General features: G+C 36.4%; 1 protein-coding gene and 1 non-coding gene across 2 annotated transcripts; one reads left to right on the top strand and one right to left on the bottom strand.

Annotated features, from left to right (window-relative positions):
• Positions 1-1,049: 1,049 nt before the first annotated feature.
• LOC132187527 (casein kinase 1-like protein HD16) lies at positions 1,050-9,609 on the bottom strand. The gene is made up of 16 exons (XM_059601867.1): positions 8,841-9,609; positions 5,314-5,448; positions 5,110-5,183; positions 4,952-5,021; positions 4,774-4,829; positions 4,587-4,658; positions 4,272-4,366; positions 4,113-4,179; positions 3,841-3,970; positions 3,545-3,763; positions 3,292-3,428; positions 2,265-2,439; positions 2,032-2,122; positions 1,766-1,923; positions 1,490-1,678; positions 1,050-1,386 (listed from the first exon to the last, which is right to left on the bottom strand). Exons 1-16 carry the CDS (start codon positions 9,210-9,212, stop codon positions 1,327-1,329), a joined length of 2,100 nt encoding a protein of 699 aa, XP_059457850.1. The 5' UTR covers positions 9,213-9,609; the 3' UTR covers positions 1,050-1,326.
• Positions 9,610-11,405: 1,796 nt separating this feature from the next.
• On the top strand, positions 11,406-11,478 carry TRNAK-CUU (transfer RNA lysine (anticodon CUU)). The gene has a single exon. It is a non-coding gene; the product is annotated as a tRNA-Lys (tRNA).
• The last annotated feature ends 2,476 nt before the right edge of the window (positions 11,479-13,954 follow it).

Raw genomic sequence — 13,954 nt, forward strand, 5'->3', positions numbered from 1 at the left:
AAAAAAAAAGACTATTAAGAAGCATTGGTAAAGTTTTGATCAGTTTTATTCATGAAATTAGGAGCCAAAAAAAAAAAAAAAACCCCAATTTTCCTTGTAACAGTTATGGATTAGAGTGAAAATATCAAGCTTCCTAGTGTCATTTAGGTAGGTAAGAAACTAGGTGAATTGGTAGGATTAGGATGCCGACAATTTCAAAGAAAATTGTTGATTTGCATTTCGAACAATCTAGGCCGTTCGTTATATTGAACGGATCCTAGAACATGCCACGTCGACTTCCACCAAAACTAAAAAATTTAGAATTGCACAACCCTTATTCTCTCATCTAAAAATTCCACGCCCTTTTGCTTACCTTTGCTAGTCTTGAATGTAAGCTCTTTCGCTTACCTCCACCAGTCTTAGATGAATGGACTACAAGAAGCCGTCACACCAATGCTATCAAACCCAGCAACTATTGAGGATATCAAAAGGTGTTAAACTTTCTTTGTAGCAGTTGATATAGCTCCAATCACATGTTAACACGTGTCAACAAGGTGCAAGAGAATTATAAGAGTTGTAGGTGTAACATTACGCATATTGAAAAATGCTACATTTACTACTACTTTACTTATTGACACATGTTAGCGTGTGATTTAAGTGTTAATTTTTTTTAGTAGTTAACATAACTCTAATCATATATTAACAAGTTATAAAAGAATTTTAAGTATTGTATTACTATTTTTGTTTGTCAGTAAGTTCTGTTGTGTAGGAAGGGATGTCTAGTTAAAGAGTATTACTAAGAATTATATTTTTATTTCATAACTGTTTCACAATGATAAGATGACAGTTATTTGACTGAACCAATGGTTAGTTACAACCGCCACATCAACATTATGATATAGTTGTATAATGTAATTTTTGGCATTACTCATTAAATACTTCATCCATGATCCATTTACTGTATGGATTGTCAAATATATTTCAGTAATGTGAACTTTGAACTTGATCTCATATGTACTTAAAAAACTTTTTTTCTGACACGATGGTATCCTGGACAGAGGGAACAAAAGAAAAAGAAAAAGAATTCTTCTTTTCATTAAGATGGGATTTAATTTATCATTGACATCAACATAACCGAATTCCCAAAGCAATTGACAAACAAAAGACAAAAAGAGTTTTAACCCAGTTTCTATACTTATAGTTACATTTTAACTTGGGCATTTAGTCATCAAAATTTCTCTTAAGCCTGGATAGAACCACTTCTGAATACCAGGGTATCCCAATTGGATAGTAGGCATTGAGAGAGCAAGGCAAAAAGAGTCTACCGGCGCCACAAACATTAGCAGATCACGAAACTGTTCGTCCATAACAAACAGATGCAATATACAGATTCTTCGCCCACTTCTCCTGCAACACCCATCATAAAAGTGAGACTCCAGAAAGATGTTAAAGATCATCACCAAAGATTTAACTCAGAGCTTCTATGCAAATATATATATATAAAAGTCACCTTTACATGTGAACTAGGGAAAGCAGATGTTCGAAGCGTCTCCTGCGTTTCATCTGCCGGCTTCTTTTTTGGAACACTAAGAACAAAAGCAGTCTGGTCCCAAGTCGAGGCAGTTGCTGTGATTCGATATCCATAATCCCACCGCCGATGAATACCTTCGCTAGGGTAAAGGAAATCTAGTTCAACGACCTGCAATTTCATAATCATTATCAGTTAGTTTTCAATGCTTTTGTACCACACAACATTAACAAATATTATTATTGAATCCAAGATGACCTGGTCAGAAAATCCTGCACCACGAGACATAACAACTCCCCATCTGCTTCCTGAGGTGGCCATTGCAGTAACATAGAAGCCCTCCCTCCATTTTTTGTTTATCCACTTATAAGGAAACGAATCACTAACTTTGTAAGACTGCTGTACATATTGTGTACCTGGTTCAATGAATTACATGTCAGTCAAAACAAAACCAGATTAAAACTTATCCAATTAAAACAACTGAATAAAATTTTGCCCAGAAAACCTATCATATAGAGACTAACCCTTAGACATTACTACCAAGGAACTCCCATTCATTGCTCCAGCTATAGCACTGACATAATAGTTCTTTTCCCACTGCTCCATTATCCATTCCTACACGCACAGACGAAGGATACATCAAGTATTTTACTAAGATAGACAATGCAGCGACAATGCCAAAGTACAAAGCCGCTGTTGAATAATCCATTCTATTAAGTTGGCTGCTTCAAACTGATCAAGGATACGATCATGTTACCTTGTGAAGAAAATGTTGTGAGAGCTCATAAACTTGTGAAGTAAAACCAGTTCCTGCATCCATAATTAGGGCCCAAAGGTTCTGACATGAGGCTACACTGCTGATAAATAAGCCGTCCTCATTTCCTTTATCAATGTGCTGGGAAAGCCTTGTATCTGCTACATTATAGTGATATCTGCGATGGCAAGACAAACAAACTTTCATCCTCACCAATCCTACAAGGGCTTGTTTATCAAAGTATTGAAAAATTCTCAATTTTCAAACATTGGAAAACATTTTTCAAACAATGGTTATCCAAACGGGTTTTCAAATGTAACCTCTACCAATATCACACTTTTCAAAACAAACCACAAAATACTTTTCAAAAAACTTCACACCTTCATATAGGAATACAAATGTTTTAAAAATACATGCTCTTTTTCAAGTGTGGAGACATGCCTTGTTACTCATAAAAAAATTGAAGATTAAATAATCTAAATAAAAAAAAACACTTACAGAAGGCAAGCTTCCTTGGGGTGGAGGCCACTCCTTCACTGGAGAAGGGAGACCCACATCTCCCTACCGGTAAAAGGAGGCCAGTCTCCAGCAATTTTTTTTTTTTTTTGCCTTTTGTGGTTTTGTTTTTCTTATGCTATGAAAATGCTTCTCAGTTTTTTTACTTTTTAAAAACACTTTTCAGGTTACCAAATGAATTTTGTTCTGTAGACCAAAACATTTCTCAATTTTCACATTTTCAAAACCCCAAACCCAAAATAATTTTCAAAAGCTTTACCAAACAGAACCCTAATTGCTTCATCCCTTCTTTCTTATGAAATTTAAAGCAAATCACACACGAACGAAATAAAGACAAAAAAAATTGAAATATCAAGATAATAATGTGTGACGCATTATGCATGACCCCATAGATTTATACTGTTGCTTCATAGGTTGACAACCATCGTAAATGCTAATCACTAAAAACAAATAAATACAATGACAACAGGTTAACGCATAATGCATTATGCGAGAGCAAGGCATAGGTGTATACCTTTGCTTCATAGGTCGACGAGCATTGTAAATACTAATCCACTGTGTAGCTGGCATGCCCAAACGAACCTTCTTCTTCGGCTGTCCATCATCTTCTTCCTCCTCCATTGCCAACCGGGCTCTCTTATGACCAATAAGCTTCACAAGATGTAAAGTACAACTTACAAACAATCATTATCATCTTCAAACATTGTATTAATAAACACCGGCTCAAGCGTAAACCACTAACAAACACAAAGGGAGACCATCATTACCTTCTGTGCGCCCTCTGTGTTGATTGGCCTGATATCTAGATTTGGACAGATAATTCCATCAAACAGAGAAATATATCTTGCATAATTGGGTTCTTCATCAAACCTCAAGTTCACCACATATTCAACAAAGTGTCTGAAAGGTGGTGGACAGAAGCAACACAAGGTCTCTGGAGATGTTGCCATCTTCTTCTTGCAAACAAGGAACCCTTTATTCTCTCCCTGCAAACACCATCATGTTAAAAAAATTATATGCTAATCAAAACAAAAACTTTTATCACAGGTCGAAAAGGACAAACCTGGTACCCTTGCCAAGGCAGACGACCTCGAAGAAGGAAAACAAGTGTATATGCAAGAGACTCTAGATCATCTCTCCTACTACCAGTTCTCCCTAAATGAGCATGCACACTAGCATAACGCACTGTTCCCCTGTCAACCCAGAAGATAATGAGTCACGGAGCAACAAATTATATATGGGAAAAAAAAACTAAACTTCCAAGGGAAAGCAAGATACATAAAGATTTTGCCTATGGCTATGCTATGCAGATACAATCACTGTAGTCTGTTGTACCTGAAAACATCAGGTCTCTGGTCATAGTCAACATGCAGGCCAGTTGTATTATCTCTCCATCTAGTAGCTGTCAGCCAAAGCAGGAAATTAAATAATGAGTATCTGTAGACTACTGTACAATGAGTACTCAACCTCATAATAGCATCGTTGAGAAATTACCTAATCCAAGATCAACTAGGAACAGTTTTTTCTCGTCAGTGGTCCCTGGAGTACCAAGCAGAAAATTTTCTGGCTTTACATCGCCATGCACATATCTGTTAAAATAAAAAAGCATGGATCATCCCTCCACAACAGATGAAACACCATAAAGGACTACAGACCAAACTGTTTCAGGATCAATAACATCCCACTTAGAACATACATAACAAAATGACAGAAAAGGACCCACATGTGCAGAGTTGGGTTGGGTTTGACAGTGAATAAAAATTTCAACAAAAACATAAGCCTGGTCGTTGCAGCAAAACAAAATCTTACCCTTGAGAGTGGATCTTCTCCAAAATGGATATTGCTTCAATGGCAATACATGCAACCATTTCAATGGACATTCTGAAATGAAGGAATTGCTTTAATAACACAATTGAAAGATGAAATGGTAATGTGTTTTGCAAAAAAAAAAGAGAAAGGAATGTATGAACTTTGGAGTCAATTTCATTAAACTCACGTCTGAGAGTTATTATTCCAAACATCCCACAAGCTTGGACCCAGCATATCCATGACCTGCACACAGTACAGTTTTCTGTCAAAAAGCATTCTAAGACCAGGCAACAGCAGACGGAAGAAGTGTCACACTAAAGCTTTCAAAAGTCAGAATCAGCAAGATAAAGCAAACGATAGCATACCATGACATAATAGTCACCCTGACGGCCCTTATAATGTACACGTGGTACTCCATGACTACCACCAAGAGTGCTATACAAGTACAAAGAGTAATTAATAAATTCACAAAAATTGTGAAAATAAAAAATCATAAGAAATTGAGAGACATAACCACACTCACTTGTAAACTTGCCACTCACATGGTGGTCCATAGTTACATCCTTTGCTACTTCTATGTTCAAATTTTAGCGCCACCTATTTTGCAAATTCAACATAATTTATGCCAAAAAACACAAATACAAAATAACAAAAGATGGAATGAATTCAAAAAAAAAAAAAAAAAAAAAAAAAATCCAACAGTGGCAACAAAGATCAAATGCCATACCTCCACAGCTCCAGTGCCAGTAGTTCTCTCATTTGTATTTAATGAAGAAACACGCCGACCAACATACACTTGTCCAAAGCCACCCTTACCCAACTTTCTTTCTATTCTGTACAACGGGGAACCACCAACCTGAACCTGCAGCAATAAAGCCAAGGAATGAAGTCATCACAATGAACAAAATACACACACACACATATTTTACAGGACAGCTACTGCAATTCCTGTGGCCACAAATCAGATACAAAACCCAAATCTGGTACACAAGTTTATCAATTTTAGGGAACTATCCAGTATCTACATTGTTCTTCAAAATGGAACCACACTGCCCCCTCACACAATGGGAACAGACAATAGTAGAACACTTTGATAAATAGTAGAATATTGATGTTACATCGCTTTAAGGCTGTTATATTTAATCTGCAACTCATAAAATCATAGTCCTCACTCCTAGAAGTCACATCTTCATCCAAATTGCATTAAAGAATCATTTATAGCTAATTCTGATCAATAACAACACGATACTTCATAGCATCCATGTTAAGTAAAACCCAAAAAAGTGATCCTCCTAAAATACTTAATAACTCTATTTGGGCAGTGATTAAGCAGAAAATTTTAAAATACCCAAATCCAACATTCAATTGATGAGCTGTGTCATATGCCAGGTTGTCAACACTAAGCAGTTTCTTTCTAACTCCATATGGTGAGAAGTCATCTATATTAAGTGCTAAGCCTTTCTCCCTGAGATATTTGAATTTATTGAATACATGATTCTATTGAATTATGTATACCTTTCCCAATCGCTAATTTTTTTTTTTTGTAAGTAATCGAGATATCATTAAAAGCGTAAAGCGCCCTAGGTAGATAGAAAGTATACAAAAGAAACACCTACCTATAATAAGCAAAAAGAACAAGGAATTAATGATAACTAATCATCAAATGAGAATCGAAAGTAGTTATCCAAAGATACAAAGTTGTAAAGAATAAGGACTTAATCTCCTCCAATATCCTTTGACGGGCCTCAAAACTTCTATTATCCATTCACTCCATAGACATCATAAAAGGCACAATGGCACCATCTTCCACATAGAAGCACTCCAGTGCTATCGGCAATCCACCAACAAGTATACAAGTTGACTACTTGTTTAGGCATAACCAAAGACGGTCCAAATCAACTGAAGAAAGCATTCCATATAGTATAAGCAACCTCACAATGGAGAATAATATGGTCTATGGACTCCCCATTTCTCTTACACATGCAGCACCTCTCAATCACAATGACGTCTGCATTTGGAGATTGTCCATGGTAAGTTTCATTACCTCTATCATCTCCCCTTCCTCAAAATCTCTCTCCATAAAACTAGCCTCAACCTCACCAATAGAATCAAAAGAAACATCGTCCAACAAAGGCCTCCAACTAAACCGTTTGATGTACAACTTTCATAAAGCTAGATAATGTGCTCGCTGATCTCCGACCGGATGGTAGAAATTGTACGATCAAATCCTTAAGGAATCAATGGAGTTCTTCTATCTACTGGAACTAGCCATTATGGGGTGGTGGGTGGGGTTTGAAGTGCACTTGTCACCCTTCCTTAACCACAAAACCCTAGATTTCTGCCTCCAACTCACCTCCTCCATGACAGTGAATCTCTCGCTAAAAATTTCTGCCTAACTCATTCTCTCCTCAACACCTAAGACCCCCACTTTTTCAATGAAATCAAAAACATGCAACTCTTCCAAAAGGATTTTCTTCTTCCTTTCTACATTGCCAAACGCCTCCTCATTCCATCTCTAGAAATCAGCGTTCAAAACCTTAAGCTTGCTAGCTAAAATGAAGCTTGGGGAGCTTTGGAAATGATAAGAGTCCCACCACTGTTTCACCATGTCTACAAAATCCTCAGACTTTAGCCATGTGCTTTCAAATTTAAATGACCTACTATTCCTTTGAAAGTGACCACAATCAAGGAGGATTGGGAAATGATCCTAACAAAGTCTAGGAAACCTCCTTGGGGACACACCAAGAAATTGGGCTTCCCACGCTAGAGAAACAGGGAATCTATCAATTCTGGTTTCTGGACCAAGTAGGTAATTCTCAATTATTCGACCAAGTAAAAGTTCCGCCAACAAGTGGGACGTCCATCAGACCTTAATCAGAAATGAAGTCAGGGAGCTCCACAATAGTTGGGCATAAATGAGCTTCTCCCGACCTCTCACTAGGGAATCAACTAAACATTAAAATCACCCCCAATGCACCAAGGCAAGTTCCACCAGCTGAGCGTACCAGCCAACTCATCCTAAAGAAACTTCTATCCCTATCTGAATTAGGGCCATAGACACCCACAAAAGCTCAGGTGAAATGATCTTTAATGTTTTTAAAGGTGACAACCAAAGTGAGTTCCCCCAATCGCTAATATGCACTTACTAAGAGCAAATTATTTGCTCTGGCACTTTTTGGATGACACCAATAACAATATGGATCTAACTAAGTAAAACAGATACTAGTTCCCGTTACGCATATATCTTAACTAAGAGTTTCTAGAAAAATATCCTCAAAATGCTTTAAATACTATTAGTAATTCATTGTCATTATTTGTAGCACTTCTCTCGGATTCAGTAAAATGAATCCCATCTAGGGGCAACAATCCAAAGAGATACAACCAAACATGATTAACATATGGGGATATTATCACACAATATGCTTATCATACTAACAAGCGTCAAGATAGAAAAACAAAACAAACCAAAACAAATAACATGTATCTATTGCTACCTAAACACTCCATATTCTTAAATAGTAAAAAATGCACTTCAAACATGTATATATGTTGTTAGTTAATCCTCACAATTTTCAGCAGATATGCTGCCCCTGTGAAGCAAGCAAGTGAAAAAAGACAAATACACCTAAGTTTAAGGGTATTTAGACATGATAGTCATAATAACAAGTATCGAGATGCAAAAGTTGATGCCATATAACAGATTTAAAAAAATACTCTTTCTTCAAATGAAATAGTTCAAAAAACATACTTTTGACAAGCAAAGGCAACTACAATGATATTCTCAATTAAGTAGTCTTGTATGAAAATAAACTATTGGATAACGTGATATTATATCAAAAATTTCCTCTTGAATCAAACCACGGTAAAAAAAAACCATTCACATGAAAGCATTCTTCATTTGAAATCCTACGTTTTAGAAATCCAAAGGAAACAGCCACATGAAAACCATTCCCAGTCCAAGGCTACCATCCAAAACCCAAAATTTATATTACCACTACATATCCCTTTGGAATGAGGTAACTCCCTGCTCACTCTTACCGCTCAGAACAACAAAACCATCAAAGTCCTGAAACAGCTTAAAAAAATTCCCAGTTGCAGTTATTCACATAAGATCAAGAAAATCCAATCCAAGAAGCACACAATCGAAACCTAGCGAACAATCAAATTTACCATGGCACTCAACAAAAGCCAAAACAGTCAATAATGTAAAAATTATAAAAAATAATAATAATAATAATAATAAAAAGTCCAAACCATCTCAGGGAGCGGAGCGGTGCTTCCTTCGTCTTCACCGACGGGAGCCTTGTCATTGCTCTTCCCCCCACTCTCGAAATCATCCATTTGCTTCTCCCCCACCCCCTCCTTCTCCGCCCCACCACCTCCCTCCAATCCCCGAACCTCTTCCTCCTCCTCCTTCGCCGCCGCCGCAACAACTACGTTCTCATTGACCCCTCTCTGCCCTTTATTGTTAATGTTATCGTTGTTGTTATTGTTGTTTGCTGCTGCTGCGGCCGCACGCCTTCGCCGCGTCCTCGTCGCAATCCCCTCACCCACTCCGATCGGATTCGGCTGCTGCTGCTTCGCTGCTGCCCGGCCCCTGCGCGCTCCACTACGCAGTACTGGCATCGTTCATCCTTCGTAGCTCATCCTCTGCTTGAAAACGAGAAAAAGCTCAAAACTCTCTCTCTCTCTCTCTCTCTCTCTCACACACACACACACAGTCTCGCTCTAATGCTCTATTCCTCTTGAAAATTAAAGCCACAGCACGAATCCCGATACAACCACGCCAAAAGCCCCGCAAGAACAATCGGAGTGACGCCGCGGAATCGAACAAAGAACGTGCGGAAGTCCGCACCTTTTCGCCACGAACTCGAGCAGTCGGAGATTCGGAGAGCCGGAGATCGTTGTTCGCAGCAGATAAATTACAGTTATGGACAGATCGGAAGGGTGGAGACAGGGAAACGGGACTTAGATGGAGAACTTGGTGACTTGGTGTACTTTGAGAGAGACAGAGAGAGAAAGGGGTATTGTATTTGTTTATATAAGTTTATTTGGGAAAGGGTTAGAGTTTGAGGTTTATTGCGTGGGTGAGTGTGGACCGTTGACCGGGTAGGAGTGGACGGTGAGATTGGCGTTTCGGGAGATTTTGATTTTCTCCAGAAATTAGATTAGAACGAAAGACTGGTGAAATTGCGGGAAAGTGTTTGGGTTGGTATATTCTATGCGGTGCTGCGACGTACAGGTGGTAATGCTAATGTGGGTTTGAGGTTATTGGAAGGGATATGGACACAAGAATCTGGACCACGGGATTAGTGGAATCGGATCCCCAGATAAATTGTGTTCTACCGTTTGATCAAAGTGATGCTTTGATGATGGGTTGATGTAAGATACTTTGTCACAATTTTTTTGGGTTCTTACAACACTGCCTCTAATAAGTAATTACCTCTAATAAGGAACATGTGTCATTTAACACGTGCAATTTAAGCATGTGAGACGCATGTATTATTAAAAAACACACGTGTTTCTTAAATATTAGAAAAAAATCTTTAAATTTTTATATATTAAATTGTAGGAATGCATTCAGCTTGATCTTTAAAAGTGTTATGAATTCTTTAAGTACGTAAGATATATATATTAATCATACTAAAAAAAGCATTGAGAAGCACATGTTAATAAAAAAATGAGTAACTTTACTTTAGATCATTGAATTACCACGTGATTTGATAAGCTCTCAAATTTTAAAATCTCTCAATTTGAACTTATAAACTTTAAATTGCAGTCAATTCCAATCCTTCCATCATATTTAGTTGTTAACTTCTAACAACAATACCTAAAAAGACTAAAATATCATTGATTTTCGTTTTTTTTTTTAATTAAGGGTAAATTTAAAATTTTATAAAACAATTAAGGGGTACAAACATCATTGTGTCACTTTTAACGTTTAAAACCTGACGGAGGGGTTCAAATTGACTGCAATTGAAAATTTAAGGGTTCAAATTGAGAGGTTAGAAGTTTGAGAGGCTTGTCAAATCATGTAGTAATTCAGGGGTGTAAAATGAAATTACCCCTTAAAAAAGTATGCAATTGTGAATTGTGATTGCAAATGAAAAACATTATTCCAAGATAAATGGGAGAGAGAGGTAAATACAAAATTATAGTATGGGCATATAATCAATCAATTGACTAATGGCTAGTATTAATGGTTGACTTAATGTTGGACTTTGATTTCATTGAACAATTCCAAAGGACTTGTCATGCTTGTGCCAATTGGAATAAGTTTGGTTTTATGTATATGAGTCAATTGCCAATCATTATAAGAAACAACCTTCTACTACCTATTCTTTAGATCTTCATAGTCATAGGTTTTATACAAAACATCTTCAAAGAATACTTTGTCTTACGAACATGTCATTGTCCACCTAGGCTGGTAGGCCTTGACCCGGTGTTTCAGGCTTTCATGCATTACCTTTGGGCTTGGGATTGAGGTCCACATACATGTGCAAAACATCATTCGTACTTGGAATTAATTTTGTGAAGATTAAGGAGATGTTGTGGAAAAAAGTAATAGAGCATATGTTCCTATGTCTCTAACTCCTAAGTTGAGTTGTAGTAGGATTTTTATCCTTTAAGTTAGAGGAGCAAGTCTCGTAGTAGGAAGGTCATAGGGAGTTTAGCTCCAAATCTACGTCTTGTTATTTTCTTAATTAAGGTCGAGTGAATAAAACGCATGCAAAATTTAATCCATAGATGTAGTAACTGATTTTTTTTTTTTTTAATAAACCAATATTATAAATGATTTCTTTGCTACATCAAGCATAAGCCCGTCTAGCTCAGTTGGTAGAGCGCAAGGCTCTTAACCTTGTGGTCGTGGGTTCGAGCCCCACGGTGGGCGAAATTCTTGTTTTCTTAGCCCTACTTTTAGGGCCCAGCCATTTTGGGCTTTTTTTCTAGCCCAAATTTTTCTTCCCAATTCTTTTCTCCAGTCTCCTCCTGTCCTGCCAACGTAGCTACATCATTGGCCCAGCCATTTTGGTTTCTTCTTCATGAAATTATCCAACATGGCAAACCTTCATCTATTTAGGGTAGGGGTACATACTACATGCCTTGATTGGTATATGATTTTCTAACCGCAGATGAGCAATAATTCAACAAATATTTAGTTGAAATTTATGTAGAACACTTTAAATTCAACAAATATTTTTAATCCTTTTTTTATTTTATTTTTATTTTTATTATTTTTAAGTACCCACCTTTTCAAGTGAATGCTACATGTACCAAAAGATGGGTACCAAACGTGAGGATGATCAATTGGAGACGGGTACCAATTAATCAACTCTACGTTAGTTTGGTACTCGTGTTTTGGTAAAAGATTTGATACTCGTAGAATTTTTCATTTTCCAAAATATCTATATCCAGCCCAACATTTTAGTTATCAACTTTTACCATTCTATTTAAAATGTTAATATAACCTAATTTTAACCTGATATGTAAATAACATAATTATTGATAAGTGTTATTCTCATTATCTTGTTTGGGAACATGGGACCATATTAACCTTGAAGTGGGTCTAGCAGAAGGTTGTCCACTTGCTAAGTTTCCTTAATCAAGGGAAGATCTTGTTAATGGTAGGAAGGAATTGAAGCATTAATTGCTCCAAAGACTAAACCGGACAAGACAGCTGCTTTATTCCACAAACATTTGTCCGTTGTTGAAGGATGTTCCATTAGCCCAGAGAAAAAAGCAAATTAATTTATACAATTGGGGTCTAATATTATTAATTAATTAAAGCACTCCACTTCCACCAACGTATTGGTTGGGGCAAACTTACATTCTAGAAGCAACTCATTATTGTGACCCAATAGAAAGTCCCTATTGGGCATTTGGGCCAGGCGGCCCAGGCCCCATCAATTTAGCTTTTAGACGACTTAAAAATCATTCTAATTTATCTTTTCTACTGCCTTTTTTTTTTTTTTTTTTTTTTTTAAGGGAAATTATCTTAAAAGTTTCTAATTTTTGTTTTTCTTTTGATAAATAAGAATTAGAGTTTAATGTTTTGACAATTAAAGTTTCGAATTTTGTTCAAGTGTCAAATATGTTATTTTGTCAATTTTTTGTATAGTTTTTAACAGAAAACTTGTCATCTGTCGTATTAAACACCCAATAACCTATAACGTAGGAAATTAGGCAATATATATATATATATTTTTTAAAAAAGAAGGATGGAGATCCACTCAATTGCCACCGTCCACCTCATAGAGGGAGGCGATGGAGGGGGTGTACAAGAGGAACAGTGGGGGCTGGTGCATCTCCACCATTTATTCGAACAAAACTTAATATTTTAATTATCAAATCAAAAAAAAAAAAAAATTTACATTAATTTTTTAAAGTACTGTAGAATATTGATAGAGGGAACTCCGGGACGGTTTTGATAAATGTGAAAAGCAAGTGGATCAACTCTGTGGATTCAAAAGTTTTAAGAAGTTGTTTTTGATAAAGTGATCATAAGCCACGAGGATCTAATTAGTATATATATTCAATCCTTAATTATATAAGGAGGCAAATTAATGAAGTTTCTTTGGGTAATAACAAAAGTACGTGTCGCATGGGCAATTATTGATCGATGGTACTTTGCTTTTTTGATTAATAAATTAAATACGTGCATGGAATGCCAAAATGTCACAACAGAACAGCTTAACCTATATGCTCATGTGCGACATGTGGTCAACAATTAATCCTATAATATTCAAATATCTCATTATCTCATACAGAGAGAGAGAGACACAGAGAGAGAGAGAGAGAGAGAGAGAGAGAGAGACTTAGTGAAGGAGTAAAGGGTTAATATATCAATTATTGAGCACTACCTTTTCCTGCCTTCCACCAACTCTTTTCTTTTGAAAGAGATCGATGGGTAGCTTTTTGTAAGATGGACAAAAATCCAACAAACTCGTCTTCTTTTCCTGCAAGCCCTGATTTGAGACATAAAAAGGTTGTAACTCATTTCACTTGTGCATACCGACAACATAGTTTGTTTTATTTTTTATTTTTCCAAATAATTGAATGCTTCTTAGTTGAACAAAATTGCAATCATGATTCATGATGAGAGGCCTGCAGCCTAAATTTCCACACTACACATAAAGTAACATGAAACATTTCATATTAGAAAATGTCCGGCTTACAATAACAGCATGTATGTTATAGTTTAAATAACGGTCATGATTGAAACTCTAAAAAATTTTCTTTATTTTCTCTCTCTTATTAAAAGCTTCTCAAAGTAAATCAACTTTGAGATTCAATCTTAACTGTTGCTTACATTACAACATACATGCTGTTATGTCAGATCTATTTTAAAATATTGATTATAAATGATT

Source organism: Corylus avellana, chromosome ca7 (assembly GCF_901000735.1).
Source record: "Corylus avellana chromosome ca7, CavTom2PMs-1.0".
Lineage (NCBI taxonomy): Eukaryota > Viridiplantae > Streptophyta > Magnoliopsida > Fagales > Betulaceae > Corylus > Corylus avellana.